The sequence below is a fragment of the Podarcis pityusensis genome (assembly GCF_964106645.2).
Source record: "Podarcis pityusensis genome assembly, chromosome: 12".
Classification (NCBI taxonomy): Eukaryota; Metazoa; Chordata; class Lepidosauria; order Squamata; family Lacertidae; genus Podarcis; species Podarcis pityusensis.
In genome coordinates this window covers 2,548,915-2,576,886 of record NC_138037.1, presented here as the reverse complement: position 1 = coordinate 2,576,886, position 27,972 = coordinate 2,548,915, and the positions used below count along the sequence as shown (strand labels likewise).

The following is a 27,972-nucleotide window of genomic DNA, read 5'->3' as shown; positions in this document are numbered from 1 at the left end:
TTGAAATACTGCCATGGACACCTGGTAATTTCATTTTATTTCTTTACTCGGTAAGCCCCAATTCCGTAGTCGGCATTTTAAATTTCACAGCAGTCAATGGCCCAATTTCAGTAGTTCGGGGGGGGGGGGAGGGATGGCGTGGGAGGAGGGGCAGGCCGGGCAGGAGGCACATGGCACAGGCAGTTAGTGACCGTTCCGTGTGCCAGCCCCTCCTCCAACCTGGGGAATTGTGGTTGTCATATCAGCCATTCCTTGGATCCACAACTGCTGCTGTTGAATGCCAGGTTGGCCCAGAATAAAATCTCCCTCATCCATTATCTGATTATGAATGAGGAGGCTGGTCTGGCTTGTATCACACAGACCTGGGTGGGTCAACAGCGTGGAGTTGGTCTCACCCAGCTGTGCTCACCTGGGTACTCAGTGCACCATCAGGCCAGACTTGAGGGGCAGGTAGGCACATGGAGGGTGACAGTAAGGTAAAGATAAAGGGACCCCTGACTATTAGGTCCAGTCTTGGCCGACTCTGGGGTTGTGGCGCTCATTTCGCTTTATTGGCCGAGGGAGCTGGCGTACAGCTTCTGGGTCATGTGGCCAGCATGACTAAGCCGCTTCTGGCAAACCAGAGCAGCGCACGGAAATGCTGTTTACCTTCCTGCCGGAGTGGTACCTATTCATCTACTTGCACTTTGACGTGCTTTCAAACTGCTAGGTTGGCAGGAGCAAGGACCGAGCAATGGGAGCTCACCCCATTGCAGGGATTCAAACCGCCGACCTTCTGATCGGCAAGTCCTAGGCTCTGTGGTTTAGACCACAGCGCCACCCACGTCTCACTGGTCTATAGAGACTCTCTATCTCCAGGCTTTTGATCCAGATGAGGGTGGGAATCTAGAGTGTGTGTTCCTCGCATTGGGCAAATGGGACGGATTAGGGATTCTGTTGGTTTACTGCCCAGCAGCCTCCCTGCCTGAGATGACAGAGCTGGTCTCGGAGGCGGTGTTGAAGACTCCCAGACTGCTGGATCTGGGAGACTTCAACATCCATGCCAAGGCAGCTGGCTCTGGGGCGGCTCAGGACTTCATGGCTGCCATGAAGACCATGGGGCTGTCCCAACATGTCATCGGCCCAGCACCACATGGCAGGCCACACTCTGGACCTTGTTTTCTCAGCTGAGCAGGAAGAGGGTAATCTGAAGGTGGGGGACATTGACATCAGTCCCTTGTCATGTTCTGATCACTTCCTGTTGAGATTTAGGATGTCAGCACCTTTTCCCCTCCGCAGAGGCGGGGGACCGATTAGGAAGGTCCGTCCTCGGAGATTGATGGATCCAGTGGGGTTCCAAACGGCTCAGGGGGGTTTTCTGGCTGATATGACTGGTGGTCCTTGTCAAAGCTCTGGCCGACCTCTGGAACACCTGAATGGCTTGGGCTATTGATATGATTGCCTGTGAGTGTCCTCTCCCACCTTGTGGAGCCCAATTGGCCCCCTGGTACACTCCAGAGCTTAAGACGAGGAAACAAGCTGTGAGACGGCTTGAACACAAGGGGAGGAAAGATCTGAATGAATGCAACTGAACACTGGTAAAGACTCATTATCGAGCCTACCCAGTGGCAGTGAAGGCAGCAAAGAAAGCCTACTTTGCTGCCTCCATTGCATCCCCATTATGTCATCCAGCAGAGTTTTTCTGGGTTGTATGGGGCCTTTTACAGGCTGGCCCAAAGGAGGTGATAGAACCAACTGTGACTTGTTTGCAAAGCATTTTGAGGATAATTGAAACTGAAATACTTTATTGTCACTTGTACAACTTGTATACTGTACAGTGAGATTACACAAGCACCCCCCACTCAGCTCTCTTAGTCTCAATTCCCCTCGTTTATTGACACCCACCCACCAAACCCGAAAGTCAGTTGCCCTGTTGTTATCTTTTCATTCAGCAGCCTAACAGCCCACAGATAGCTGTTCTTCACCCTGTGCTTCTATATCTTCTGCCCGAGGGCAGGAGATCAAGTAAGTGCCAACCAGGGTGTGAATCATCCCTGAGAATTTTCCTCACTCTCCTGAGGCAACATTCTTCCGTGATGTCATCCAGTGGACTTGCAGGACAGCCCATATTATCTTGTGCTGTATTCACCACCCTCTGTAGGCACTTCCTATCAGATGATGTCAAACCAGCGTCCCACACTGTGATGCAGTATGAAAGGACACTTTCTATTGTGGACCAGTAGCAGATCATCAGATGTTGATTTGACATCGTTCTTTCGCAATACTATGAGGAGATGGAGTCTTAACCACCTGGGTTGTACTGATTTTCCAAGTAATATCGCTTGCATCCACCAAGACCTTGACTCTGCTGTTATAGCAGATGAATCTCATGGGGTGTCCAGAGCACAGTCTAGTTCTGTTGTGTTGGATGAGTTTCCGTTGCTAAGGCTTGAGGATGTGGACAAGGTGCTTGGATCAGTCAAGGCGGCCACTTGCGCTCTGGACCCTTGCCCCTCTTGGCTGATAAAACCAGCAGGGAGGGAAGAGCTGACTGGGCCAAGGAGGTGATCAATGCCCCTTTACAAGAGGGGGTGTCCCTGCCTGTTTGAAAGAGGCAGTGGTAAAACCATTCCTTAAGAAACCTAGCCTGGATTTGGAAAACCTACCTAAACACCAGCCAGTTGCTAATCTCCCTTTTCTGGGCAAGGTTCTGGATTGAGTGGTCGCAGACCAGATCCAGGTACTTTTGGAAGAAACGGATTTTCTGAATCCATTTCAATCGGGGCTTAGGCCTGGTTTTGGCACAGAAGTTGCTTTGGTTGCCCTATATGATGACCTCTGTCGAGAGAGAGACAAGGGAAACGTGTCCCTGTTAATTGTTCTCGACCTCTCAGTGGCTTTCTATACCATTGACCATGGTATCCTTCTGGAGTGACTCTAGGGGTGGGTGGTGCCGCTATACAGTGGTTCCAGTCCTACTGAGATGGTCGTTCCCAGAAGGTGCTACTTGGGGAGTATTTTTCAGCCCTGTGGAACCTTCAATGTGGGGTTCCACAGGGCTCAATCTTTTGTATGTGTGTGTGTGGTTACTTTAGATTTTTGTTTTAATTTTTATTTATTTATTTATACTTATACATCATACAAACAAGCATTGAATAAAACAAACAAATAATACAAAACCAGAAGAAAATACAAAAGCAAAATTACAAGGATATAAACATAATAACATAAACTACAATTGAAAATATAAAACATTATATTCTCCTAAAAATAAAAAGAATGAAAAATAATACAAAAAGGAAGCTTCACTACAGGTGCTCTGTGTGACTTAAGCTTCACTGCACACATCACATTCCACAACCTTAGAACATGGTTTCAATGTGATTCCCTTCACACAACCCTGGCATTTTAGCAACAGTTCTAAAATCGACACGAGCTAATCTTCTGTGGTATATAAATGAACACACTGATTATGAGGGGCACAATTAGCAATTGTGGATTTTGCTTGGCTTGGCTTGCTACCTCATCCTTCTTAAGATTGCCCTCCTGAGGCTCAATCACATGTAAGGAATCTTGCAAATGTCCTGTAGCATAAAACTCTTCCCTTTTTCTAATTTCACATGCATCACCATCAAAACATATTTCAAATCCTGATGTTGCCAATTTAATCAGACTCAACAAATTAGACTCCAGCTGTGGAACATAAAAAACCTCAAGCACTTCATTCCTTAAACACTTAAGCTTTACCTGTCCAATGCCAGATACAGGTATGTTACCACCCCAACTAGTGCCATAGCTTGACATTTCACATATAGTTCAAAAAGTCAAATTGTGTCTTATCATTACACATATCACCCAATGCCCCCAGGTCCAAGACCCACCAACCTGAAGTATTACTCAGTCTTGTGATTAAGGCTTTATTCATCTCGGTGTCACATTTTCCAGATTTTGTTCTCCATCTTGCACCCCAGTCTAGTTTCTCTTGCTTGTCCTGTGTTTTCTTCTTCTGTAGCAATGGACAGTCTTTCTTCAGGTGCTCTTTTGAGTCAGAATTAACACATTTCCTCACTTTCAAGGCTGTAACTTCAACAGTAGTTGCTGTTGTAAACCTGCCACCACTGCATCTCCGTGAAGATTTACTGCCTATTAGCACTGACAGTCTCTCTCTGCTATCAGCCCATTCCCGGAGCTTTCCCCATTCAGTCAGCAATTTTCCTGTCCCCCATTCAACGGTCAGGTCCTCTTCATCTTTGCCTTCTACTAAAGTTGGAATGGCATAATTTTCATCAAAGCTTGACAGGATTATGTATATTTGGGATATGGGTGAGAAGCTGAATCCATGCCCCAAAAGATCTCCAAGTGTCTGCAAGTGGTCAGGCAAAGACACCCCCTGGCTTTAAATGTTGCTGGTATAATTTGTGAGTCAGTAAAACTTTACTGCCCGGGGTCACACTAAGATAAACATTCTGCAAGGCTTTCTATATTGTTTTGGTTGTTGTTTGAAACTGGATAATTGAGATCTGTGAAGCCTCAACTCCCAAAGTAATACTTGCCTGTGCTTTCCCATCATACATTTGCCATTTTTCAAAGTCATCATCATCATCTTCGTCATCTGCAGGATCATTTGGACGACAGTGGATGCCACAAGGTTGAAGCAGATGGATATTTGTGGATGCAAACTGGTTGACATTCACCTTTGGAAGCCCATTGACAGAAGTTGGCAGGCTGAAGCCAAGGACAAAGTTGCTGGGCAGAAGCCAGTGGAGGTGTCTGAGTGGATGCTGTTGGATGGTAGCCATCCCACTCAGCTGTTTGCCTTTCAGGGACGTCCGAAGCCGGTGAGGTTTTCCGCAAGACCATCCATAGAAGTCATGAAGAGAACTGCAGGGTTTAAGCCAGCCAGCTTCTGTTTTCTAAAGAAACAAATGCCTTTCCTAAATTATTTCTAAATACAAGGTCTTTCTGAAAACAAATTATATGGGAAATCAAGCTCTCTAGGATCATAGGGCGCCCCTCCCTGGTAGCCGTGTGTTGTAAGAGAATCTTTGTTTTCCGTATATCCTGGTCTGGTCTCTGTTTATTTCCTGACCGGCTTGAGCCTACAAGACGCGCTCTTTCCAAAGGTCCAGTGTTCCTTAAGAAGCTGAACCCCTTAACAGAACCTTTTTTTCATTTATTTCATCGTGTCACAGGAAGAAGGGGCAGTATCCACTTGTGACATCACAGGGAGTTATAGACGTCAGTTAGTGATGAGTGTCATTGCTTTGGTTGTGTTCTGTGCGAGCAGGAGGCTTCTCCCAAGGTTTACACTGACCCTTGAACAGCACATTCCCCGTTTGCTGCAAACCTTGGGAGCTAGCAGCATGGTCAACTCCTGTTTTTGTCTGGAAGACAGTGAGAAGGCAGAATCCAGAAGTTGCCAGATAGAGAACAGCAGAGTGGCTGGATTAGTACTTGACACACCAGCAGGAATTTGGACGCTGGTAGACAATCATCAGGAACCTCCTTACTGAGTGATGGCTTTGCATGAAATGGCTTGAACAGGTACCTTCCTGCTCCTGTGTGGCACTCCAGTTGACCATCTGCTGTGGTGAGGTCTGCAGGGCCTGCTCCCTTACAAGGCCTTACAAATGGAAGCCCATTGACAGAAGTTGACAGGGCAAAGTGAGGAGGGAAGTTGTCCGATGCAGCCAGTGGAGGTGTTTAGGTGACAGTGGCTGCCGCAAGGCTGAAACCGGCTGATATTTGTGGATGCAAGCTGGTTGACAATTCACCTCTCTTGAGGTGAATTTGGCATGGTCCACACCAAGGACAAAGTTGCTGGGCAGAAGCCAGTGGAGGTGTCTGGGAGGATGCTGTCAGATAGTAGCCATCCCACTCAGCTGTTTGCCTTTCAGGGACGTATGAAGCCGGCGAGGTTTTCCCCGAGACCATCCATGGAAGTCATGAAGAGAACTGCAGGGCTTAAGCCAGCCAGCTTCTGTTTTCTAAAGAAATAAATGCCTTTCTAAATTATTTCTAAATAGAAGGTCTTTCTGAAAACAAATTATTTGGAAAATCAAGCTCTCTAGGATCATAGAGTGCCCCTTCCTGGTAGCCGTGTCACTGGAAGAAGGGGCTGTATCCACTTGTGACATCACAGGGAGTCGATAGGCGTCAGTTGGTGACATCACAGGGAGTTACAGATGTTGATTAGTGACATCACAGGGAGTCTGTAGCCCATGGCAACAGCTGGGGGGGGCACCTCATTTTTAATTAAAAATAAAAATGACTGCTGAGGTGCCTTCACAACAAAATGTATGCAATTTTTATGAAAGAAATAACAATGGTATTATTAGGAGTCCAGGTTCCTGTCTTGATAACACAGTAAACGTACGTAATTAAAAGGAGGAATTATTGCAAAAACAAGCAATTAGCTCCGGATGGCTCTAGCCAAGCCTCCGGCACCCTCAGTCAGTTGACCCTTCTAAAGAATCCTTCCGTTTCTGACAGAATTAACTCAACCTATGACCTTTGCATTTCTAATGTTGTTTCCTGTCAAACACCCTCCCCTGGAGATGACTTGCTGGCTCCTTGGATCCTCTCCTTCTTCATGAGAAGACAGGTTGTCAATCTTCTCCTTCACACCTGCCTGTGCCTCTTGAGAGCCGTGTCTGCATTCCAACATGGTCTCCGTGAGAGAAATCTGATCCCGTCGGTTGCAAACTGCGGTCTGCTGCCGGCTGCATTCCTAGGCTGGGAGCTAGTGTATTCATGACAGGTATAGTTTTCGCTGGCAGTTTTCCCTCAGTGGAAACTTCTGTGGGGCGGAGAAAGAAAGCACGTCCATTAGCCAGCCACGCCGTCAGGGGTCCGCTCAGTGCCGCAATGCAACTCCAACTCCCATCATCCCCTCTCCAGCGTGGCTGACGGCGCTAGCGTTTGGACGACGGTGGATGCCGTAAGGTTGAAGCCGATAGATATTTGTGGAGGCAGACTGGTTGACATTCATCTTTGGAAGCCCATTTGGCAGATGTTGACAAGCCGCAGCCAGATGTTGGATAGTGACATCACAGGGACTCCATAGCCAACGACAACAGCTGGGGGGCCCACCTCATTTTTAATTAAAATTAAAAATTGATTAAATAAATTGATTAAATTAATTAAAAATTGATTAAATTAATTGATTAAATTAATTAAAAACTGATTAAATTAATTGATTAAATAAATTAAAAATAAATAAATTAAAAATAAATTAAAAATAAAAAAATTAAAAATAAATTAAAAATAAAAATGACTCCTGAGGTGCCTCAACAGCAAGCTGTATGCAGTTTTTATTAAAATTAAAATTATAAATAAGAATGGAAGAGTTCTCGCCCACAGCTCAGGGGGAACCTCTGTGGGGAGGAGAGAGAGAGCGCGCGTCCCATAGCCAGCCACGCCCTCAGGGGGCCGCTCGGCACTTCAACTCCCATCATCCCCTCTACGGCGCGGCCGGCGGCAAGGCATGACGGGAGTTGTAGTACCTCGGAATCCGGCGGTTTCCCGCCCAAAAAAACCGCCACCCGGGGACTGAGAATGGGGAGGCCGTTCGTTCCTCCCGCCTACTGGCGGCGCTGCGCTGAGGGGAAGCGGAAGCTGCCGCCTGCCGGTTTCGCGATGCCTCTCCTCGGCTTCCCGCTGGGTAGGCGCTGCGGCGGCAGTGCGCCTGCGCAGTTCGGCCTCCGCCGCTTCCCCCCCTCCCACGCCCGCTGCCTCCGAGCGCCGCTCGCCTCGTCTGTCTGTCTCTCTCCGGAGCCATGGCTGGGGGGGCGCCTGTCCAGGTGAGGCTGGGGGGGGGGCGGGAGGAGGACACACCTGACGCGAGGCCTTGTGGGAAGCAGGGGGCAGGAGGAAGACTCAGCCCCCCCTTGTTTTACCTCAGAAATCTCGGAGGGGAGGGGAGGGTCGCCCCTCCCGCTTTGTTCATTTCCCACCCGGCCCCCCAAGTCCCTCCAGGCCTCCCCTCGGGCCTCAGGGAAACGAGGGAAGCCCCCGCGGAAGCCAGGAAGGACCCTCCCCGTTTGTTTATTGTTTGTTTATTGAATTTATATAGCGTCCTATACCTGGAGGTCTCTTTTTTATAAATAATTTTTATTGAATTTTACATCATTATTTTTTATCGAGATACCCGGAGGTTTCAGGGCGGTTCGCAGAATATAATAATAATAATAATAATTTTGGCTGGGTTTCCCCAGCCACTCTGGGCAGCTTCCAACAAAAGATTAAAAATAAATTAAATCAGTCAATAAAAACTCCTCTAAACAGGGCTGCCTTCAGATGTCTTCGAAATGTCAGAATATAAAAATATAAAATAGAAAGCCACAATATATATAATCAAAATATAAACAATAACACCCCACCCCAAAAAAACTCATTTTAAAAGGGCATTTTAGTGTCTAGTCAGTGAGTTCTCCACGCCCACAAGCGGAAGAGGCAAAGGTCCTGTTCTCTCAGTGGGGGAAGGGGGCAACTCCAGAATTCCTTAAGTCCCAGATTCTGGAAAAGGGAAGAAAAACCACAGGTCTAGGATGCTATTTGTTTGTTGGTTTGTTTTTATGAGGTGGGGTGGGTAGCACCAGACCCTCCACGTGTCCCTGTTTTCCAGGGCCAGTCCCTGGCATTCCTGTTATCAAATGTTGGAGGGTATGGGGTAGGCGTCATGTGGCGGGGTAAATTATTCCCTCCGCATGCCCAACATTTTTATGCCACCTGGTTGCAGAAGTCCATCTGGGTGGTTCACAAGGTAAAAAGCACACCCCTGCTCGAATCCCCGTGACGGGGTGAGCTCCTGTTGCTCGGTCCCTGCTCCTGCCAACCTAGCAGTTCGAAAGCACCTCAAAGTGCAAGTAGATAAATAGGTACCGCTCCGGTGGGAAGGTAAACGGCGTTTCCGTGCGCTGCTCTGGTTTGCCAGAAGAGGCTTAGTCATGCTGGCCACATGACCCGGAAGCTGTACGCCGGTTCCCTTGGCCAGTAAAGCGAGATGAGCGCCGCAACCCCAGAGTCGGTCACAATTGCACCTAATGGTCAGGGGTCCCTTTACCTTTACCCCACATCCAATAAGAACCATGAAAAAAGACTCTGACAGAGTTCCTTTCTTGCATTGCTTCACTTGCTGCTGATCATCACATAAGAAGTGAGGACAAAGACAAATGCAGTTAAAGGTCACAAAGGGAGAAGCTTCTCTTGTGACTCACGCAGTAGCAACGATGATTAAATTGCCTTTTGTCTCTTGTCTCATGTTGACTAAAGTCCATCATAAGGGTGGGGGCAGAGCAGTGACCCAGCTTGATTCCTCAGACTGCCAGTTGTATGTATCGATACCCAACCATTCACTGGGTTTGTTCAGTACTTGCAAAATTACCACTTAACTGGCAGTATTTTTGCACCCATTTTGCCCAAGCATATGTTGCTGCCTCTGACATTTCAGAAGGAGAGAATGGGGTGGGAGGTGGGAAGGATTTCTCTGATGTCATCTGAAACGCAAGATGGCCACTGACTTTGGGTTTCTGTCTCCGCAAAGCAGGCTATGGAGTGTGATGCGGAGCCGAGGTCTCTCCTGCCTTTCCAGTCCCTTGTGAACCTGAAGCAGGCCACTACGCGGGAGATGCAGGTGCAAACGTCCGAGGCTTCCATGTGGGCGGCGGTGGCGGCCATCCAGGCCATCGACAAAACGGTTGACAACCACACCATGCGCTTGCTGCGCTTGGAGGGCAGGATGGGCTCAACAGAGAAGAAGCTGGGAGCCTGTCAAAAGACCTCAACTGAAATGGAGAACCAGCTGGAGAGCAAGTGGGCTGCGCTGGGGACCTTAACTGAGGAGTACAGGCAGCTCCAGAAGAGACTGGAGAATGTGGAGAATCTGCTGAAGAATCGGAACTTCTGGATCCTGAGATTCCCCCCTGGTGTGAAGGGAGAAACGCCCAAGGTTAGGAGTATTATTAATATCATTTATTAAATTTGTTTGCCGCCCTCCATCCATTGATCTCAGGGCAGTTTACAACATAAAATGACAATATAAAAAACACAAAATGCCATCAGCCAAAGGCTTGGTTGGCACCAAAAGGTGTATAAGGAAGGCTTTCATGCAAGTGCAAAACATTCTGCTACCAGAGCTAGCAAACATTATTCATGCTTACTGCATGTAATTTTGCAAATTATTCCAGTGCTATAGATGCAAACAATATTATTTTGGACTGCCAGGAATAACTTGGAGCCATGAAAAATATTTTAAAACCCAACTATGAAACCTCCCTGTAGTCATTTGAAGTCTATCCAGAATTCTCCTCCATAGCTCATTCCAGACTCAAGAGATCAGTAAGCATGCTGTTTTTTGTACTGAATGCATAGATCGGTGATTCACAGTGCACTATTAATGCCCCCAGAATTCTTCTTGGCTGCCTCCTTGGGCTTTCTGTGGGAATGCTAGAGGTTCTTCCTTTTCCTTGGGTCACAGCACCAAACAGAAAGTTGCTATCACAGTATTCCCCACATCTGTATTCCTGAATAATAGACATGCTTTCCGGATGTTTTAGCTCTCCTTGGCAGTTCACACTGTTTTCAGTGGGGCTGCAGGATGCTGAGAACTTTTGGAAACTAAATTTATTTTCTCAGTGGTCAAAATGTGTGGCCTTGAAAACAGGATGCTTTTGTCCGCGTCAGACAAAACAAGTCCTGTTAGCACATAAAACTAAGCTCAGTGTGAACGAGTAAGTATGCCGGTTCACAGAAAGAAAACTGGCTGCTTCGTTCCTCCATGTTTTGGCTTCATGTTACATCCAAACCTGAGCTTGTGGTTTATCACCCACAGACAGATCACAAGTGGTAGGCCAAGAACAAACCTTAGCTACAACAAATCATGAGCTCAGGTTCATATGTAATACCAAGCCAAACCGTGACTTAGTTCCCAGTAGCAGGGGAAGCGGCTGTGATTTTCGCTCTGTGCACTGATACACCTGCTCACTCATGTTTGGCTAAGTGTTATGTGTGCACCAGCCTCTCTTTATGTAGAAAGTGATTCTTCCAACACCATCCAGTAACATTTCTTGCCTACCAGTTAGGCCGACTGGGTTGGGAGTCAAGAGGGTGCTGAGCTTTAACTTCTGTTGTTCCAGGTTCCAGTGACCTTCGATGACCTCTCAGTCCATTTCAATGAGAACGAATGGGGAGACCTGGACGAGTTGCAGAAAGAGTTGTACAAGACAGTCATGAAAAGCAACTATGAGATGCTGGTCTCGCTGGGTGAGATTTAATAAACCCTGAGTTGGGATATAATGGGATGTAGGCTCAAAGTTCTTACTTGTTTAGGTGATCATTATCAGTATCTTAAGAACAAATGTGGTTTAGTGAATAAGAGAGGCTTCTCATCTTTGATTATCTGCAACATGTGTGTATTAAAAAAGAAACAAAATAAGGGCATTTGTTGTCATGGAAGAGTGTGTTCAAGCCCCTGCTCAGGCGGAGAACCTGCCACTGGACCCCTTTTTTAGTTTCTGAGCCATTACTATGGGTTCATAGCTCCAAATAGAGTTTTATAGGCCATGCTGTCCAACCCATTGCTTGGTTCAGGAAATCCACAGCTGGGGAGAGCCTGGAAGTGGCAGAGCAACTGGGCTCCATGGCATCACAGCAGCGTGGCACTGGTATCCAACATATCCTGGGCCAGCTCAGCTTCTCCCACCCCTGGGATGCCCAGTTTTTGGTGGGTCACATGCACTCTTGGCAAATGAAGCAAGGAGGAAGCCAGTGGAGTCATTGATGGGGGTGGGAACGGAGACATCTGCCTCATCCGACACTCCCCTCCCTTCCCCCAGCATGGCAGATAAGGGATTTGGATTGCAGCAAAGCCTATTAGAAAGTCTGTAGCTTCCTTCCCCAACCTGCTGTCCTTCTGATGTTTCGGACTGGAATTCCTATCAGCTCCAGCCAGCATGACCAGTAGTCAAGGATAATAGGAACTGTAGTCCCAGACATCTGGTGGTCACCAAGTGGGGATGGATAACTCATGGTCAGCAGCCATATTTTGGCTAGTTTTGCACCTTGAAACACACCCATTCTTGATCGTGGGAGCTGTTTGATGTTCAGCTCAAGGGAGGTTGCAGCTTAGCAGTAGACTGCACACTTTGCATTTGGCAGGGGTGACTCCAGTTAGTTCATCTTACAGATATTTTTTAATGGATCTCTGGTAGCAAAGCTGCGAAAGGTTTCTTCTGCCTGAAACCTTGGACTACTGCTGCTTGTCAGAATAGATGATACTGGGCTGGATAGACTGGTGGTCTGACTCTGGATAACACAGCTCTTTCTGTCAAAGCCAGGGCTTATTTATTTGCAAGCCTTCACAATTCTCTGAGCCTTTTGTTACTGAATGGCATATAATGACCTCCTCTTTTCCCATTCATCGATTGAACAGACTATGCCGTCGCCAAGCCAGAGATCCTGACTCGGATGGAGCAGGGAGAAGAGTTGTGTGAGAAAGGACTTGGAGATTCAGAAGGCAGTGGTGTCCCTGAACAACTTGACGCAGGTGCGTTAGCAGGCCTCCGAAACACAGAGCAGAGAGTCCTTTTGCTGCCTCATCATAACAGAAATGTTATCTTGCAATTTCTTTTGACCTTTGCCACTGATTGTGTTGGCAGCATTTGGATATGACTTGCAAGTGAAACCTGTAGACCAATGTGGGTGAGATCCAGCTCCTCAGCCCCACTCCTTTGCCTCAAAGGATATTGGTGGGAGCTTTTCCCCTGGTATGACACCAGGAAAGAAGAAAGTTGAGGGCAGGAAATGCAGCCTTAGTAATCCTTGTTGTGTATGGACATTGTGTAATTCCTGTTTTACTGGATTCGAGTGATGGTTTTATTCTGAGAATATAAAGTGCCTCTTTTCGGCTACGAAGTGGAATATAACTAATGTAAATGAATGAATAAATGCATGGGGACATTGGGCTGGATGCCCCTCACTTGCACTTTAGTTGTACTCAAAGTATGGAAATGAATCCACATGTTAAATCCACCTGTGTCAGTTTGTTTACTTAGAGGGCTTGGGGAGCAGAAGTGGTATTTGTGTTGCAAAAGACGCACCTTTTCCAGCACGTTGATTGTTTTCTTGTTGCCTCATATGCTTCATGCCTGTAGTGCTTTTGCAACAACCTTCATACTTGGCAAAAGCGTGTTTCTTTCCTATTACAAATGCTAATTTTTGTATCGGAAGAAGTGGCCTTGTATGCCCATGATGTTATGTTTGTCCTTGTGCACCTTTTGCATCAGTGTGTATAATCTCTCCTGCCCGTTGTTGGTCCTGGGTGATACCCTTTTAATTGCAGAAAGTTCTTGCATCCAGATTGGAAAGCCATCTTATTCCACCAGGCAATTTCTACATGCAAGACTGCTTGGAGAGCCTGGCCGTTTTCAGAATGTGACATGGGCTCTGTTAAGGTGCAGGGATGGTTAGAAAATGAAGACTTCTTACATGGGAACCTGGTTAGGAAAGCGATTGGAATGTATTGGGTTGTGTAATGAAACACTGAGAGTTTAAACCTCAAGTTTGTGACCAGTAGGTTGTCGTGTGTGCATGGTTTTCAGTGTTCATCAGCTGATGCACAGCAACCTCTTCTCTCTCCCACTCAGACTGTCCCACTGCTCCAGTCGACGTTTCTTTGTGGCTTAAACAAGAGGTGGAGGAATCCCAGAATGGGGAGGCTAAGCTTCCTGAGGAGACGAGCAATGGCTGCCACATGGGTGAGTATTTAAATGCATTGTGGTTTCTGCTTAGCTTTTAGGCTCCCAAGCAAGAAAGCAGGCCCTTGACTTGAGGGCTCCCCTCTTCCCAGCAGGCTCTCTTTCATTATAAAGCCAGGATTATGAGGGAGCTGCTTACACAATTGGCAGCCTGCCGTATTCATTTAGTCCTTTGTGGGCAGCTTTGGAGACACAAGGCATATTTTTCAGGTGGGACTTCAAAGGTCCCTCACCTCCACCACAACCCCATGTCACCTTTGCTGTTTTAATTGGCTGGTTTTATGGGTTGTGTTGGACTTCACTGTGCCCTTTAGCATTGCCCCTTGAAACTCTTTCTTCCAAACCATCCATCCTTTTCTTTGTTCCTCCACCTCCTTCCTCTGACCTCTTTCACACTCTTCCCACTGACCTACCCTGGCTGCAAAGCCCTCCTTTTTCTGTCCCCCTCTCTTGCCACACATGCGCTTCCTCCTGCTGCCTGAGACTCTGGATGAGTTTTCTCCTTGATGGAGAAGAGCAGCGCCCTGTGACCTCCTCTCTCCTATGCGCAGGTTCTCCCATGGATATAGTAGAGTCATCCTCGTGGATTAAAGAGGAAGTGGAAGAGGTGCGCTTTGCTCCTGAGGATGGCCAGGAAAGAGACCTCGGCCACAAAGGCAGCCTGGGTGAGTCCTGTCTTCGATCTCCCTTGGAACCAATTATGCTTGTCTTGTTAGGAATGCATTGAATGCGTAAATCCTCATGAAGACATTGCAAGTGGGTGTAAAGAAGCTGATTTAAATTTGTAGTGACGGCTCTAATATAACTGTTTCAGCAAACCTTTAAAGGCTTGCAGTCCTTATTCTTAGACATGCAAATTTTCTATCCCTGGCCATGTACCACCTTTCTTTTTCTTTTTCTTTTTGTTTGTTAATGACGTCCAAAAGCACCTGCCAGACTGCAGATTTCCCCCTGCGGTTTGGCTAGTTATTCTCCTGCCAAGATTCCCTCATAAAGATATTTCTCCTCTGAACGTTGTGGAAAGAGTAGAACGGGACAGCCTTAGTTGCAAATTTCCTTCTTCCTCGACAGAATATCAAACTGTCACAGTGGACGAAGAGCACATGGCAGAACCCCAGGAAGGCATGTGTGCGCAGGAGCCGTTGTTCCTTGGTGAAGGGCCTAGCACTGGTGAGTAGCAGGACAAAGGTTTTTTGGCTCTTGAGAGCGTTGGTCCTTAGATTCCCCCTTGGGTGGGGCTGGTAACAGCAAACCTTCTGGCCCAGCCAGTGGGCTCTGTCTTCCCACTGTACTAACTGCAGTGTTCTGTCTCACCACCAAACTGGCACATAGTTTGAAGCAGGAAAGCTGCATTCCTAAGCAAATTAAGGGGGAAGATGTACCAGAGAGCAGGATTGTGATGGGTGGGGGTCCTTCTGATATGATGAGCAACGACTTGCGGAGCCTCAGGGCTGGAAGGCGATCAGCCCCTTGAAACAACTCCACATGCTCTCACCTTATGGCAGCTTCTTCCTGCTTAAGGGTACCAGGACTTTGGGTGCCTTCTCACAAAACCATTTTTCATTTTAAAGGTCTGGGTGCTCTTTCTCTCGTGTCTTTAAAATGCACAGCCGTGAGGGGAATCGGGGGATCAGACTTGCAGTCGCACACGTTTATTGCAGGAGGAAACAGACTGAACTTGTACTCGATGGAGAGAGACCTCTGTGACCCCTTTAAGATTTAGTGTCCATAAGGACTGGGATCGCTCAGCAGCGTTTTAGAAGTAACTGATGGGGGGAATGAACATCCTTGCACACAGTGGTAGAAAGGATGCACGTGGGAAACGCAATATAAAGTTTGTGGGGAGTTAACTCTCACCCTCCTTATAACAGCTGAGTCATTTTAGACTTGCTCCGGAGTTCTGAGTCTTAATTGTACCTGCTGCATTTCAGAATGTTTTAAGATGCGACAAATATTTGCTCAGATTAGTTAACAGTGTTGGGAGACTTTCAGGCACCTCTTAATGGTATTCATGGCAATATTTCCTTGAGCCCACCTAACTAGGTGTAATCCCAAAGCTGTTTTCAAACTGCCATCACCTATTCCTGCTCAAGACTAAATTCTGGTGTGTCTGGGTTGTGTTTTTTAAAACAAAGAAGTATACATAGGAACAGAGGGCAGTCCTGCTTTAAATTTCTAATAGTCCTAATAGATTCCAATTGAATCATACACTTCAAATGCCTCACGGGATCTAAAAAATAGTTGGCAGGAGAAGTAACTGGCAAATAGCCATCTGCGCAGTCGATTTGCACAGCAGTCAATGCCAGCTTGGTGTGGTTAGAGTGTTGGGCTGGGAGACCTGGCTTCTAGCCCCCTCTCAGCCATGAAGCTCACTTGGCAACCTGGGGCCCAGGTACTGCCTCTTAGGCTTACCTGCCTCACAGGGTTGTTGTGAGGAAAAATGGGGAGCGGGAGAGGCAAAATCATGCATGCCACGTTGAGCTGCTTGGAAAAGCGGAATATAAATAGGGCAACATAAAAAGAATAAATATATAAATAAGTCAATCCTTAAAATGAAAACAACTCACTACGGCCAGGATCCAAATAGACAGTGCTCATGCCAGGGAGAGTAGGAATTTTCCCCGCTAAAGAGAGAAGCCACTAATCAATTTGAAAAGCCGCTTCTCTCTCTTGTGCCCAAGATAGTAAGAGATGCTGCTTTCTTCGCATGCGGATCTTGGGCACGCACATTTTTTGTTTGCTGGTTTCTGCTAAGTAACTAACTTCAGCTTTGTGTATACTTTGCTAAGAAGTGGAACCTCCTTAGGCCCTTTGCTCTCTTCCCCAGTTGTTGGTTTGGCAGGGATTTGCGGCATAGTGTCTTCTCGGAACGGCAGAGGGGATTGGTTGGGACACAGCCCTTCTAGTCAAAGTGCGAGCAATGAAGCGATGCTTCTTCTAGAGCAGAAGAGGCAATTGCCGTGGAAGGTTGGAGAGTGTGGCTGCTGTGGTGGCATGCTAGCAGATCCCAACACTTCCTGGTCAGGCAAGCTACAGGCAAGGCCAGGATCACCAAGGAAATCTCACACTGCTCATTCAGTCCCTGAGAACCAGAATCCCATTGGGCATAAAGAGTGACAAAGCCCTTCCAGATCTTGCTGAAGCCCCTGGCTGCCAGAGGAACCGAAGCTTTTGCAGCGAGCTAGGCTGAGTTTTGCTTGCAACAAGTGGTCCAGAAGCGGACGCCACCTGAAGATGTCTCCCGTGCGAAATGCCACGGTTCAGAATGGTGCATCTTTAACATTTCCCTCGGAGGAAGACGTAACTGCTGACATTTTAAGAACTTGAAAGAAGCCTAAATGTCACCGCTCTCTGCTGGATGCGTTTGGGAGGCGCTTGGCACTGGGAAGAGGAACTGTGTGAGCAAGAAGTTGTATAATGTGGAGGCTGGCATCAAAATGTCTCTGCTAGGCCAGATGTGGGCTGGAAGTCTTGGAGCATAGAAGTATGATATAGAAGGCCACACTTCTATCTTCTGTTTTGTGTTTTGTGTTGGGAAGCCAAAGTGGGGGCTACCAAGGGAATCCATTGAAGTAAGAGGTCAGTTGTTTGCTACCACTTCCCCCCGATGAATTTTTCTGCGTTACTGAGCGCCCCAACTTGGTAGCTGTTCAGCACAGCTTCGTGTGTCGGGAGGCTCCACCAAACTGTTGCCGCAGGCAGGAGTCTCTTGGAATGCTGCCTTGAAAGCTGCCTGCCGAAAACTGCGTGAAAACTGGAGGAAGGCACCAGAGAAGAGGCAGCGGCCCAAGACCCAGTGGCTTTCGTAGGCTCCCAGACCCAGCCCAGTTTGCCCAGTGGGTCAAGGATGCCTGGGAAAGTGTCTCTGTGGACATGACAACCCACAGCCCAGTCATTTATTGCAACAGCTGGTTCAGACTTCATCCAGGGCACAGTCATTGCTGTTGCCAGGAGGTGGCACGGGGGAGGGGACTCCTGCTTTGGCCTGCATCCTAGATAGTGAAGGGACTAAGGGGAAGGATGCTGACAAAGTCAGCTTCAAATGAATGCCACTGAGGGTTCCTTCTCCTGAAGCGAAGACATCTTTAGGCTTCAAAAACCAGTTCAGGTTTAATAAAGCCGTTAAATTATTGTTAAATGCCTGAATGCAAGATCTTTCCTTCTAGTTCATTTCCCACGCGTAGTTCTCCCGCTTATGACCCAGGTAATAAATTAAAACAACAATAATAGCAAATAATGGTAAATGTATTGACTTGCTGTGGTGAAAAATCCAGTGCTTATAACAGCACTATTGACCTACCTTTTTTTAAAAAAAGTTATTTGGAAGAGGCTCCATCGTCTCCCAAGGCAGCTTGTTTCATTTCTAAAGTCAAAAGTGTTCTGTTGCTTCTGTGAGATGTCTGTGGGTCATTTGCTTGCTGGAGCCATTGGCAGGTACCATATCCCAGTTGTACTTCATTGCTCCTGCTCTCTAGCTTGTGGTATGTGCTGTGCTCTGGCTAGTGCAGTTTAATCTGGTGTGGGGGTGGAGGGGCTGTGGAGGCTGATTTGTAGTTCGTTTCCTCTTAGACTGGGTTACCTGGCCCTGTAGTAACACCTTCCCTGATCTTACTGGTACATGTTAAACAATTACCAAGGTGCCCGCTGTAATGATTCTCCCCCTCCCCAATATATTCCATGGATATCTATTAGTACAGTGGTACCTCGGGTTAAGAACTTAATTCGTTCTGGAGGTCCGTTCTTAACCTGAAACTGTTCTTAACCTGAAGCACCACTTTACCTAATGGGGCCTCCTGCTGCTGCCGCACCGCCAGAGCACAATTTCTGTTCTCAACCTGAAGCAAAGGTCTTAACCCGAGGTAATATTTCTGGGTTAGCGGAGTCTGTAACCTGAAGCGTATGTAACCCAAGGTTCCACTGTATTGCATTTAAGGCTTAAAAATGTGTCATAGTCTAGGTTAGTAATAGAATAAAGCTGTGAACTTTGGATTCTCAAACTTCTACTTTCTCTCTGATCTCCCCTCTCACCACACTTTTAGAAATAGTTGTCGTGTGTGAGCAGGATGATAGCGTTGGGACAGCATTAGACTGGGATCAAGGAAGGAGGCGCTATAATACAATGCCAAAAGCTAGGGAAACAGGGTGGGAGGGGGGGCTTAATTCCACCTGTGAATGAGGTGGTACAGCGCGGTTCATTTAAGGGAGACATTAGCAGAAAGTGGGGTTTGCAAATTTGGAAGCGGGGAAGAGCGGAGTGAGATTTAGGTACTGAAGCAGAGGTGGGAAGTTTGGCAGGGGCATACAGGGAGAATAGGCCGAATATGGATAGTTTTCCTGCAAGGACAGGGGGGATCCTGTGTGGGTTTTCACCACCCACTTCTTCACTGCCAGGAAGTTGGAACTCTTAAGAGGTTCATCCAAGTTTCCTGGACAAGCCCCTCCCAGTTTCACTACCTTCCACCACTACTGCAGAACATTTTTCTGGCAGCTCCTAAGGCGTGGCAAACACAATTTTATAACAGAAATGTCATTTCCTTTGTTCCTCCGCTCCTCTGTCTTTCCGATCCCTTTGGAGACTCCCCCCCCCCCCCCCGTTCCATCGGAGGGAAGGGGGAGGACCCACACATCAGCAGGCAGCGGAGGGGACAAGGGAACTTTGCAAAGACTCCTCAGGGACCCAGAGAGCCTGTGAAGAGGAACCTCAGGGAGTGAATATCTTTGACATAATGGGCCATGGTAGAGAGAACCACACACAGAGAAAGAGAGAGTTTTTATAAGGCAGTGTCTGCAAGCATTGGAATGGGAGGCTTCCTTTTTTCATAGTTTGCAGCAGACCCAGGATCATGGTTGCAGATTTATTCCCTTCATGAAGTGCTTGCCCCTTCTGCTGTAATGTGATTGTAAAAACATACGGGCTGGAAGAGATCTTGTGGGTAATTTCATGAAGGAATCTCATGAATGCATACCTGTTGGGTTTTGGCTACCCATGTGGGTTTTCTGGGACACACTGGTGATGAGGACCCAACAGGAAACCCTGGGTCCCTGTTCACAGATCTGTCCAGGGCAGCCAGCGTTTTCTTGCGGAGAGCAAATTCCTGTGTTACGTTTCCACCTTGACTCTGAGGTTACAAAACTTCAGGCCCCGGTTCTGTGAGCCGCTTTAGTTCTGTGAGTTGGGTGGCCCCTTCGGCCGTCTCTTGCACCTTCAGGAAGTTCCCTGTTCCCGGTCTGGAGGGACAAAAAAAACATTGTTTGGGGCCGCAGAGTAAGAGCTTCCTCTTTGCTCAGGTCCAGCCCCCTTTCTGACTTGGGTTGACGCCGCTGGCGACATGGAGCACGTCCTTCGCGAGCAACACCGAGGGCGTTTTTACGAAATGATGGAGGAGATCCTGTCCACCAAGCGAGAGGACAACAACAGTTACATTAACCGCGAAAGATACAGGACTTTGATCGAGGAGGTCAAGGAGGCGAAGAGGCTCCGCAGCAAAAAGGGCAAGCATTACCGCCGGCTGAGGCGCTTCAACGTCCTGAACATCGGCGAGGAAGAGAAGCTGGTGGTGCCCGTCTCCCCTGGGCACACCGAGGTGGTGTACTTCGTCCAGTACGAGGACTTGTTTGACATCCTGCATGCGGCACATATTGCCATCGGCCACGGCGGTCGGACCAGGATGCTGAAGGAACTCAGCCGTAAGTACAAAAACGTCACTGCTGAGGCTGTAATGACTTACCTGAAACTTTGCGAGCTGTGCCAGAAAAAGCAAGGCGGTCCCAAGAAGGGCTTTGCCGCAAGGCCCGCGTTTTGCAGCGAAAGGGATTCGCATTGTTCGTTTGATATAATTTACATGTAGCAGGACTGGGATGCAAACTCAGAACAGTGCATCGGGATCCCCTGAGAAAAGTGTTCAGCCTGGACCGCTGCAACCAGGTATTTTTCACAATCCCCATTCCATGTTTTCTGCACTGCAGAGAGCTTGTATTTCAAATAACTGAAAAATTGGTGCTTGGGGTGGCGCCGTAATCCTTAACGGGGAGCCACGGACTGTCGAAACACACAATCGGAGACATTTGGAAACAATAAGCTTGGTCAACGGAAGCAAGACGAAGTCTGAAACAGTTTCATTCAAAGCGTGAGGATTTCATCGCATCACGACGGCGTGAAAAGGATTCCTTGCAGAAGCTGCCTTTGGATGGTCTCAAATGGTCTGGCGTCATCAAACTTGATTTCAGATAATTTAAGGACTTTGAGCTCTGTCAGAACAGGGTGATAGAAATTCAGGCGTGCTGATTTCGGTGCAGGCTGGTATCGCTTCAGCTCACGCCCACAAAATGGGGAGGTCACTGAAACAGCCGTCAGCACATGGAGACCTATGGAGAGAGACTCAGCTACTGTTAAAAAAATTATAATATTTGTAAAAATAAACTCCAGGTAGGCTTCAAGGAAAGTTGCCATGAACACCAGAACCTTCTGAGGATTGCACAAAAAGCAAAAACCGGCAAAGGACCGAGTCTTGGGAGAAGAATTGCTTATCGGGTTCTAACAGGCTTTATTTAAATAAAATATAAACAAATAACAGGTTCTGTTATTTTAAAAACCAGTTAGAAGGTTCCCCCCCAATCCAGTAGTATATACATTTTGTTCAATAATTAAGTAACAAAAATGGCAATGCCAATTTGAAAACATTCTGATCTAAGTACTTCTCTGCATTGGGGAGTGGGCAGGGAAAACACCTTGACTTGAAAGCGTGGGTAACACAGGGCCTCATCCTGTAGTTCATTCTACAGTGCAAAGTTTTCAGAACAGAACTTCAGCCAGAGTTTGCTTAAAGGACTCCACCAAATATTTGCCTGTTTTGATTTTGGGCTTCCTCCTGTTGCCTTAACCATAATTTTTTATGTGTTTAGCCTGAAGTTAAAATGCCTCTGCACCTCCCTGCATTAGAAACCCACGAGTCCTTTTGCCTAGTAGAGATTCATCAGGGCAGGGCCTGCTTTATAAAGTTCCTGCTCCTCAGTTTGTGAAACAGGTGAGGATGTGAAGTTGGGCTCTCTCAGAAGTGTCCCATGGGAGTTCTGGCGAAACCCTTCAAAACTCACCATCTCCTGTTCTTGAGTCAAGTGCAACTTCCCCACTAAGTCATTCAAGGATTTTATTTAGTTGTATTTATAAATGTTCATATATTGTGTGCATTGACTTTGTAAATGAAGTATTTATTTGATTTTTTTATATATGTATATTTTAATATTAATCAATGATCCTGTCTTTTTACCCATGGTTGACTGCTTTGATTTCAAAGAAAGCAAGTTTTTCAATATGCAAGTGAAGCAGAGGCATTCGTGGTGCTGCAGCTAAATTGGCCTCCTCTGCAAGGCTGTAACTAAAAATGCTGACGTTCTCCTGCTTCTAAGAATCCTTCGGGTGGATTCTGTGCCTAGTTCAAAGTCCTTTGAACCCCTTCCAGGCCTGTACTGATGACTGCACAATCTCAAAAAAAGATAATTCTGGGAGGAAGGGCAGTGGCAGGAATCCTGTGTCACTCCCAGTGTCACAAGCCTCTGCCTCTGCTCTAGTAAATAAATATATTGTCTGCCGATGGTCTTCCTTTGTGCTCTGCTTAAGAAGAGTTGTTTGTACGATAACAAAAATAAATAAATCCCAACGCCCCAAACGACAGTGAACATCAGTGCTAAAAATGTTATAGTGTAGTAAAATGGTGTTGTTTGCTATTAAATACCGATTAGCTTTGCACCTGCTTGTTTTCTTCACAGTGATGTCAGGTGAGGTGGAATGTTAAGAGAAATTCTATTAAATTCTTTTGTTTGAAAAATGGCTTGGCATAATTCATTACCGAGATAACTTCTCTGGTTAAAGTTTGGAACCAGAAAGGTGTAAGAACATAAATTCCACAGTTCAACTATGTGCCACATGAAGACATCACTTCTTTTTGTATAGCTCAGTTGGTAGAGCATGAGACTGTTAATTTCAGGGTTGTGGGTTCGAGTCCCACATTGGGCAAAAAACATTCCTGCCTTGCAGGGAGTTGGACTAGATGATCCTTCTGGTCCCTTCCAACTCTACAGTTCTGTGATTCTGCGATTGTATACAGGGTTGAAAATGTGCTTCATTTATCTTCTCCGTTGACAGCGACAATTGCACGTTTAAAAGTCATACCAAAAAGTAATTAAGGTTTTTCTACAACTGCTGCCGTTCCCTGGCCTGGCTTGGTAATCGTTAGCACCGTTAACATTTGAGCATTTGGTATTTCCTACAAGCTTAGTAGTAAATTTACTCTTTTTGATAATGTCATTATCAAACTCCCAGCAATACTTCTGAACATAATAAACTACTGCAAGTGCCACTGTGTTGTTCGGCATAGCCAGTGCAGCCTACATTCTTGGCTCTCATAACTGCTCGCGTTTCAAGGAAAGGCAAGCTGCGGCAAGGCTTTCCACACCAGTGACTGAGCCCAGAGGGCCATGTGTGTCATCAGCAGCCCCTGCGACACCTCATGATGCTAGAGGAAGCATGGCAACCGTACTGTGATTCTGAATATTGCTTTTTGTAGGGTAGGGGGCACTGGAGATAAGTTTATAGCAGGGGTTGTCAACCTGGTCCCTATCGCCCACTAGTGGGCGTTTCAGGATTCTAGGGGGGCGGTAGGGAATTCTATGGCACAAGCTGAATCCTTCTTCCATCGAGCACTGCGGGGCAGTAAGGAAATTCTGCCATCAAGAAAGATGCGTTAGTGGGCGGTAGGTATAAAAAGGTTGACTACCCCTGGTTTACGGAGTCAAGAAGGCAGTGACTCCCAAAGGTTTGGGAACCACTGTTCTAAATAAAATGAAGGTGTTGGGCTTCAAAATATAAAACCCATGCTCTGAATTGGTCCCAGAAACAAACAGGCAGCTTGTGCTACTAGCATGATAGCGGCCTCCCTCAAACAGCTGTTTGCGGTTGGCCATTTCTTCCCTTGGTCTGATTTGGTGGCTGTTCCTTAGCCCTCTTCAAATGCAGCCTTATATATGCAGGTTGGACTTCCAGTTGGTATCACCAAAAAGATGGGCCAGCGGGTGGTAGGGGAGACCTCAGCGTCAAAAACCGAATTACTCCTGTACGCCCCGACTCACAGCTTATTCAGGGCTTGTGTTCCTGTGTCTCATCTTAAGTCAGTTGAGCAATGGCAAAAAGTTGCCCTCCTCGCGAGTTTATTTGCATGCTGCTTTCCCCTGCTCAAAGAGCCTCACAGCAACATACAGATTAAAACCTAGCATCTCAAAACGTTGCGTTAACCATTACAAAGTAGAGCACAATTTGTTGTTGTTTAGTCGTTTAGTCATGTCCAACTCTCCGTGACCCCCTGGACCAGAGCACGCCAGGCCCTCCTGTCTTCCACTGCCTCCCGCAGTTTGGTCAAACTCATGTTGGTGCCTTCGAGAACAGTCCCACCATCTCGTCCTCTGTCGTCCCCTTCTCCTTGGGCCCTCCATCTTTCCCAACTTCAGGGTCTTTTCCAGGGAGTCTTCTCTTCTCATGAGGTGGCCAAAGTCTTGGAACCTCAGCTTCAGGATCTGTCCTTCCAGGGAGCACTCAGGGCTGATTTCCTTCAGAATGGAGAGGTTTGATCTTCTTGCAGTCCAAACAACAGCAAAACTTGCACTAATGTCAGTAAGACCAGCAAAACACTGAAATGCCTTAACAATAGAACCCAAACATCCATATAGGAGCGAAAACAGGGCAGCTTAAGAGTCTGCTGTGGGAGAGAGCTTTTCCTGTGTAACGCCTGGTCCCCTTCTGTTCTTATTCTTTTCTCTAGCAGAACAAGAAACTTCAGCAGAGACACAGGAAGACGGAAGCCGCCGGAAGCCAGACTTGCTCATTGACCTGTCGGGAAGAACCACCCCTCCCAGCCCTGGGCACAGTCTTGCCTGTGGCGCTGAGCCTGGTGCCCAGCCCCAGCCCACCAAGGAGGAGCCGGAGAACTTTATGCATGAGCTGTACTCCTACCTGGACTGCGGGAAACGCTTCGGGCACAAGCGGTCTCTGCTGGACCACAAGGCGCCCCACCCCTTCCAGTGCCTGGAGTGCCACAAGAGCTTTGGCTGGGAGGACGAGCGCCAGCCGGACAGCCACCCCCCTGCCACCTGCCCCGAATGCACCCAGCGCCTGCGCAAGAAGCGCTCCAGCCTGGCGCACGTGGCAGATGCCCAGCCCTTCGCCTGCGCCACCTGCGGTGCCACGTTCAGCCAGTGGTCCATGCAGCTCCTTCACCAGAAGTGCCACGGGCCCCACAGCCACTCCTGCGGCGACTGCGGGGCCGGGGCCGGGTCGGCGCAGGAGCTCCAGCGGCACCGGAGGGCCCACGCCGTGGTGGGGAGGGCCCACTCCTGCCTCAACTGCCCCTGCAGCTTCCTCTCCTCCTCGGAGCTGGCCGCCCACCGCCGGACGCACACCTCGAGCTGGCCCTTCACCTGCAGCTGGTGCCAGAGCACCTTTGCCAGCCGCAAGGTGCTCTCCGAACACCAGGAGCTGCACGTGGCGGCGGCGAGGAAGGTTCTGCCCCACGTCAAGCTCAGCTTCAGCTTCAACTGGCGCGAGTTCCTGGCAGAACAGATGAAGCACTGCCTGCACTCCAGCTGCTCCCCGCGGCAGGCGCTGGCCGAGCTGCTGCAGAAGAACTCGGAGCTGTGGCCCTACCCGTGCGCAGAGTGCGGCACCCACTTCTTCAACCAGTGGGCCCTTGCCAACCACAGGTGCGCTCCCTCGCCAAAGGTCGTGGCAGGGGGTGGCAGCGTGCTTTGGCAGGGGGCGGGCGCGGATCTGCCCCCAGCCGCGTTCCAGTGCCCCTCCTGCGGCCTGGGCTTCCCCCAGGAAGAGTCGCTGGCAGAGCACCTGCCCAGACACAGCGGCGAAGGGCGCCCTTTCCAGTGCCCCCACTGCAAGAACAGCTACCTGTGCAAGGAGGCTCTGGCCGGCCATGTGCAAAGCCACTTCACCTGGCGGCCGGCCCACTGCTACATCTGCGACCGGGATTTCGCCCAGCCGGAGGAGCTGGTGGAGCACCTCAGCACCCACGTGGTGGAGCACCCCTACAAGTGCGGCCGCTGCCACAAGAGCTTCCTGAGCCCCTTCCTGCTAGGCAAACACTTCCAGCAGGAACATGCTGCCCTGGGGTAGCCGCACGTCCGCAACTGGTTCACTCAGCCTGAGCTGCTGGAAAGAGCACCTGCTGTCCCGCGCTGCCAGGGACCCCTTCCAGGGCGACGGGGGAGAGAGAGGCTGTTCTTGCCGGTGCTGCTGGGGGAGCGTGGGAGGAAGCATGCAAAAAAGGAGTCGTGCCGGGTGCAAATGGGGGGAAAAGACAGAAGTGTCTTCTCTAACGGGTTGCAGAAAGGGTTTCCCAAACTGAACGTGGCTGGAAAAGACTTTGCTCAGGTGGAAAGGGCTGCCTGGCTGTCGAAGGGTCTCTGGTTCGCCTTCCTCTTCTTCCTCCTCCCCGCTGCGATCCTTCAGTATCGCTCTCAGACTGTGCTGTTGCTGCGGGAGTTGCAATCAATTAACTGGCAAATCGCCTCCCGCATATAGGTCCCGAGGTCTGCTTTGAGGTCCTTTAACAATCACGTGGTGTGCATTTTATATGCATCCTCAAAACAGGCAAAAGGATTTTCAAAAGCAGGACGAGAACAACCGAGCATAGGTTTAAAAGCAACGCAAAATCAACGGCTAAGGCAGAGAACTTTTCTCCTAGCTTGGAAAGCTTGTTGAAACTCTCATGTTCTCACTTGTTTCCAGAAGGGGCAGGGAGGGGGGTCTTCTGGGGGTTCAAGCCACGGTGCTGTGGCGTGTTTAAATGTCTGCAGCCACGTGGGTGAGACAGATTGCAGGGTCCTGTTTTATCTAGGGGAGATCCATGGGGTTGACTCCTTTACGGATTGTGGGCCCCTGAGAAAAGTGCCTCCCTCAGTGCTCCTGCGATGAGATTCTTCCGTTCCATTTGGAATGGTTTTATGTGGTTTGTAGTACTAATGAGTTTAATGTTTTTTAAAAAAAACAATAATGGCATAGTCTGTTGTTGTCACCTGCCCGGGGACCTAATAAATAAATCTTATAATAAGTGTAGCACTTGAGGAGCATCTTGGAGTTGGGGGCATCAGTCCCTGAACAAACAGCGCTGTTTTTCCAGCAAGGCTGTGGCAGTTGCACTCCAGAAACCTGCAGTGTCCTCTTTTTGCGGGACTCTGGAACACAGGTCACCAGGGTGCCGTATAGAACGCAACAAGCACAGGGGTTGCAGGGCGAGGCAGCTGGAGCGAACACACCCATGCACACACATTTGCATGGAGGGAAAATTTTGCAGGAAGTTTCAGAAGCCGGGAAGCCTGACCTTTTCTCTGTTTCGGAGCCTGCAAAAGGGTTATATTACGGCAGCAACAGAAGTGTGGGAGATGGGGGAGGTAGCATGCTCTGTTCCCTTCTGAGCAGCCGAGTGCCCTCCGGATTTATTTATTTTTTTGGACTACAACTCCCATCAGCCCCTGGCATTGGCTGATGGGAATTGTAGTCAGAAACACCTGGAGGCCATGCTGGCTACCTGACAAAAGGGCGGCTTCAGCTTCAAGAGCTGCGTTTCAGAGATCATTTTACTAGACATCTTTTCATGGAAAGGCTTTTGCTCATGCAGTCGTACTGCGACCAGTAAGTTCATTCTCATCACCACCTTTTCAGGAGCTACAAGGAGCATAAAATTGGGCATGGCTTGATCAAGATTTTTATTTTATTTTATTTATTGTTTATATACTGCCCTATGCTCACAGGTCTCAGACCCAAGCCTGAGCTTCCACAGTTGCTGCCCGCCATGAAACACCACTGAGAGGATGGGCAGCAACAGCTGCAGAAACGTTCTACGCGAGAACATTTTATGCTCTTGCTAACCATGCTCTTTGAAATGTGCATTTTCTATTTGACTTCCTTTCGTAATGTGTTCCTTTGAAATGCCTTAAGATATTTTTTTGTTAACTTCACTGCGTCAAATGTGCATTCCTTTGTAATACTTTTATTTTGGAATCTTTCCGATAATATTTCAGTTTCCTGTTAATTAAAGTATGCTTTAGATGTATACTTTATATTTGACTTCCTTCTGTAGTGTTTTCTTCTGGATTGTTTTCTTTGAGGTTTTAATGTATTTCCCCCCCTTAAAAATACAAAACGGTATAGAAATGAAATAAATAACAACAATACGAACAA

General features: G+C 48.0%; 1 protein-coding gene across 6 annotated transcripts; it reads left to right on the top strand.

The window, feature by feature from the left end:
* Positions 1-27,972, top strand: LOC308459034 (zinc finger protein 212-like). Of its 6 annotated transcripts, none has more exons than XM_080974053.1 (8): positions 1-24; positions 9,524-9,928; positions 11,115-11,241; positions 12,410-12,523; positions 13,623-13,733; positions 14,285-14,398; positions 14,805-14,903; positions 24,545-27,972. In XM_080974053.1, exons 2-8 carry the CDS (start codon positions 9,530-9,532, stop codon positions 25,903-25,905), a joined length of 2,325 nt encoding a protein of 774 aa, XP_080830179.1. In that variant the 5' UTR covers positions 1-24; positions 9,524-9,529; the 3' UTR covers positions 25,906-27,972. The 6 variants fall into 6 exon arrangements, with proteins under 6 accessions (XP_080830179.1, XP_080830175.1, XP_080830174.1 ...); XM_080974049.1 differs by lacking the exon at positions 1-24 and adding an exon at positions 156-284 and having other exon boundaries at positions 24,548-27,972; XM_080974048.1 differs by lacking the exon at positions 1-24 and adding an exon at positions 156-284.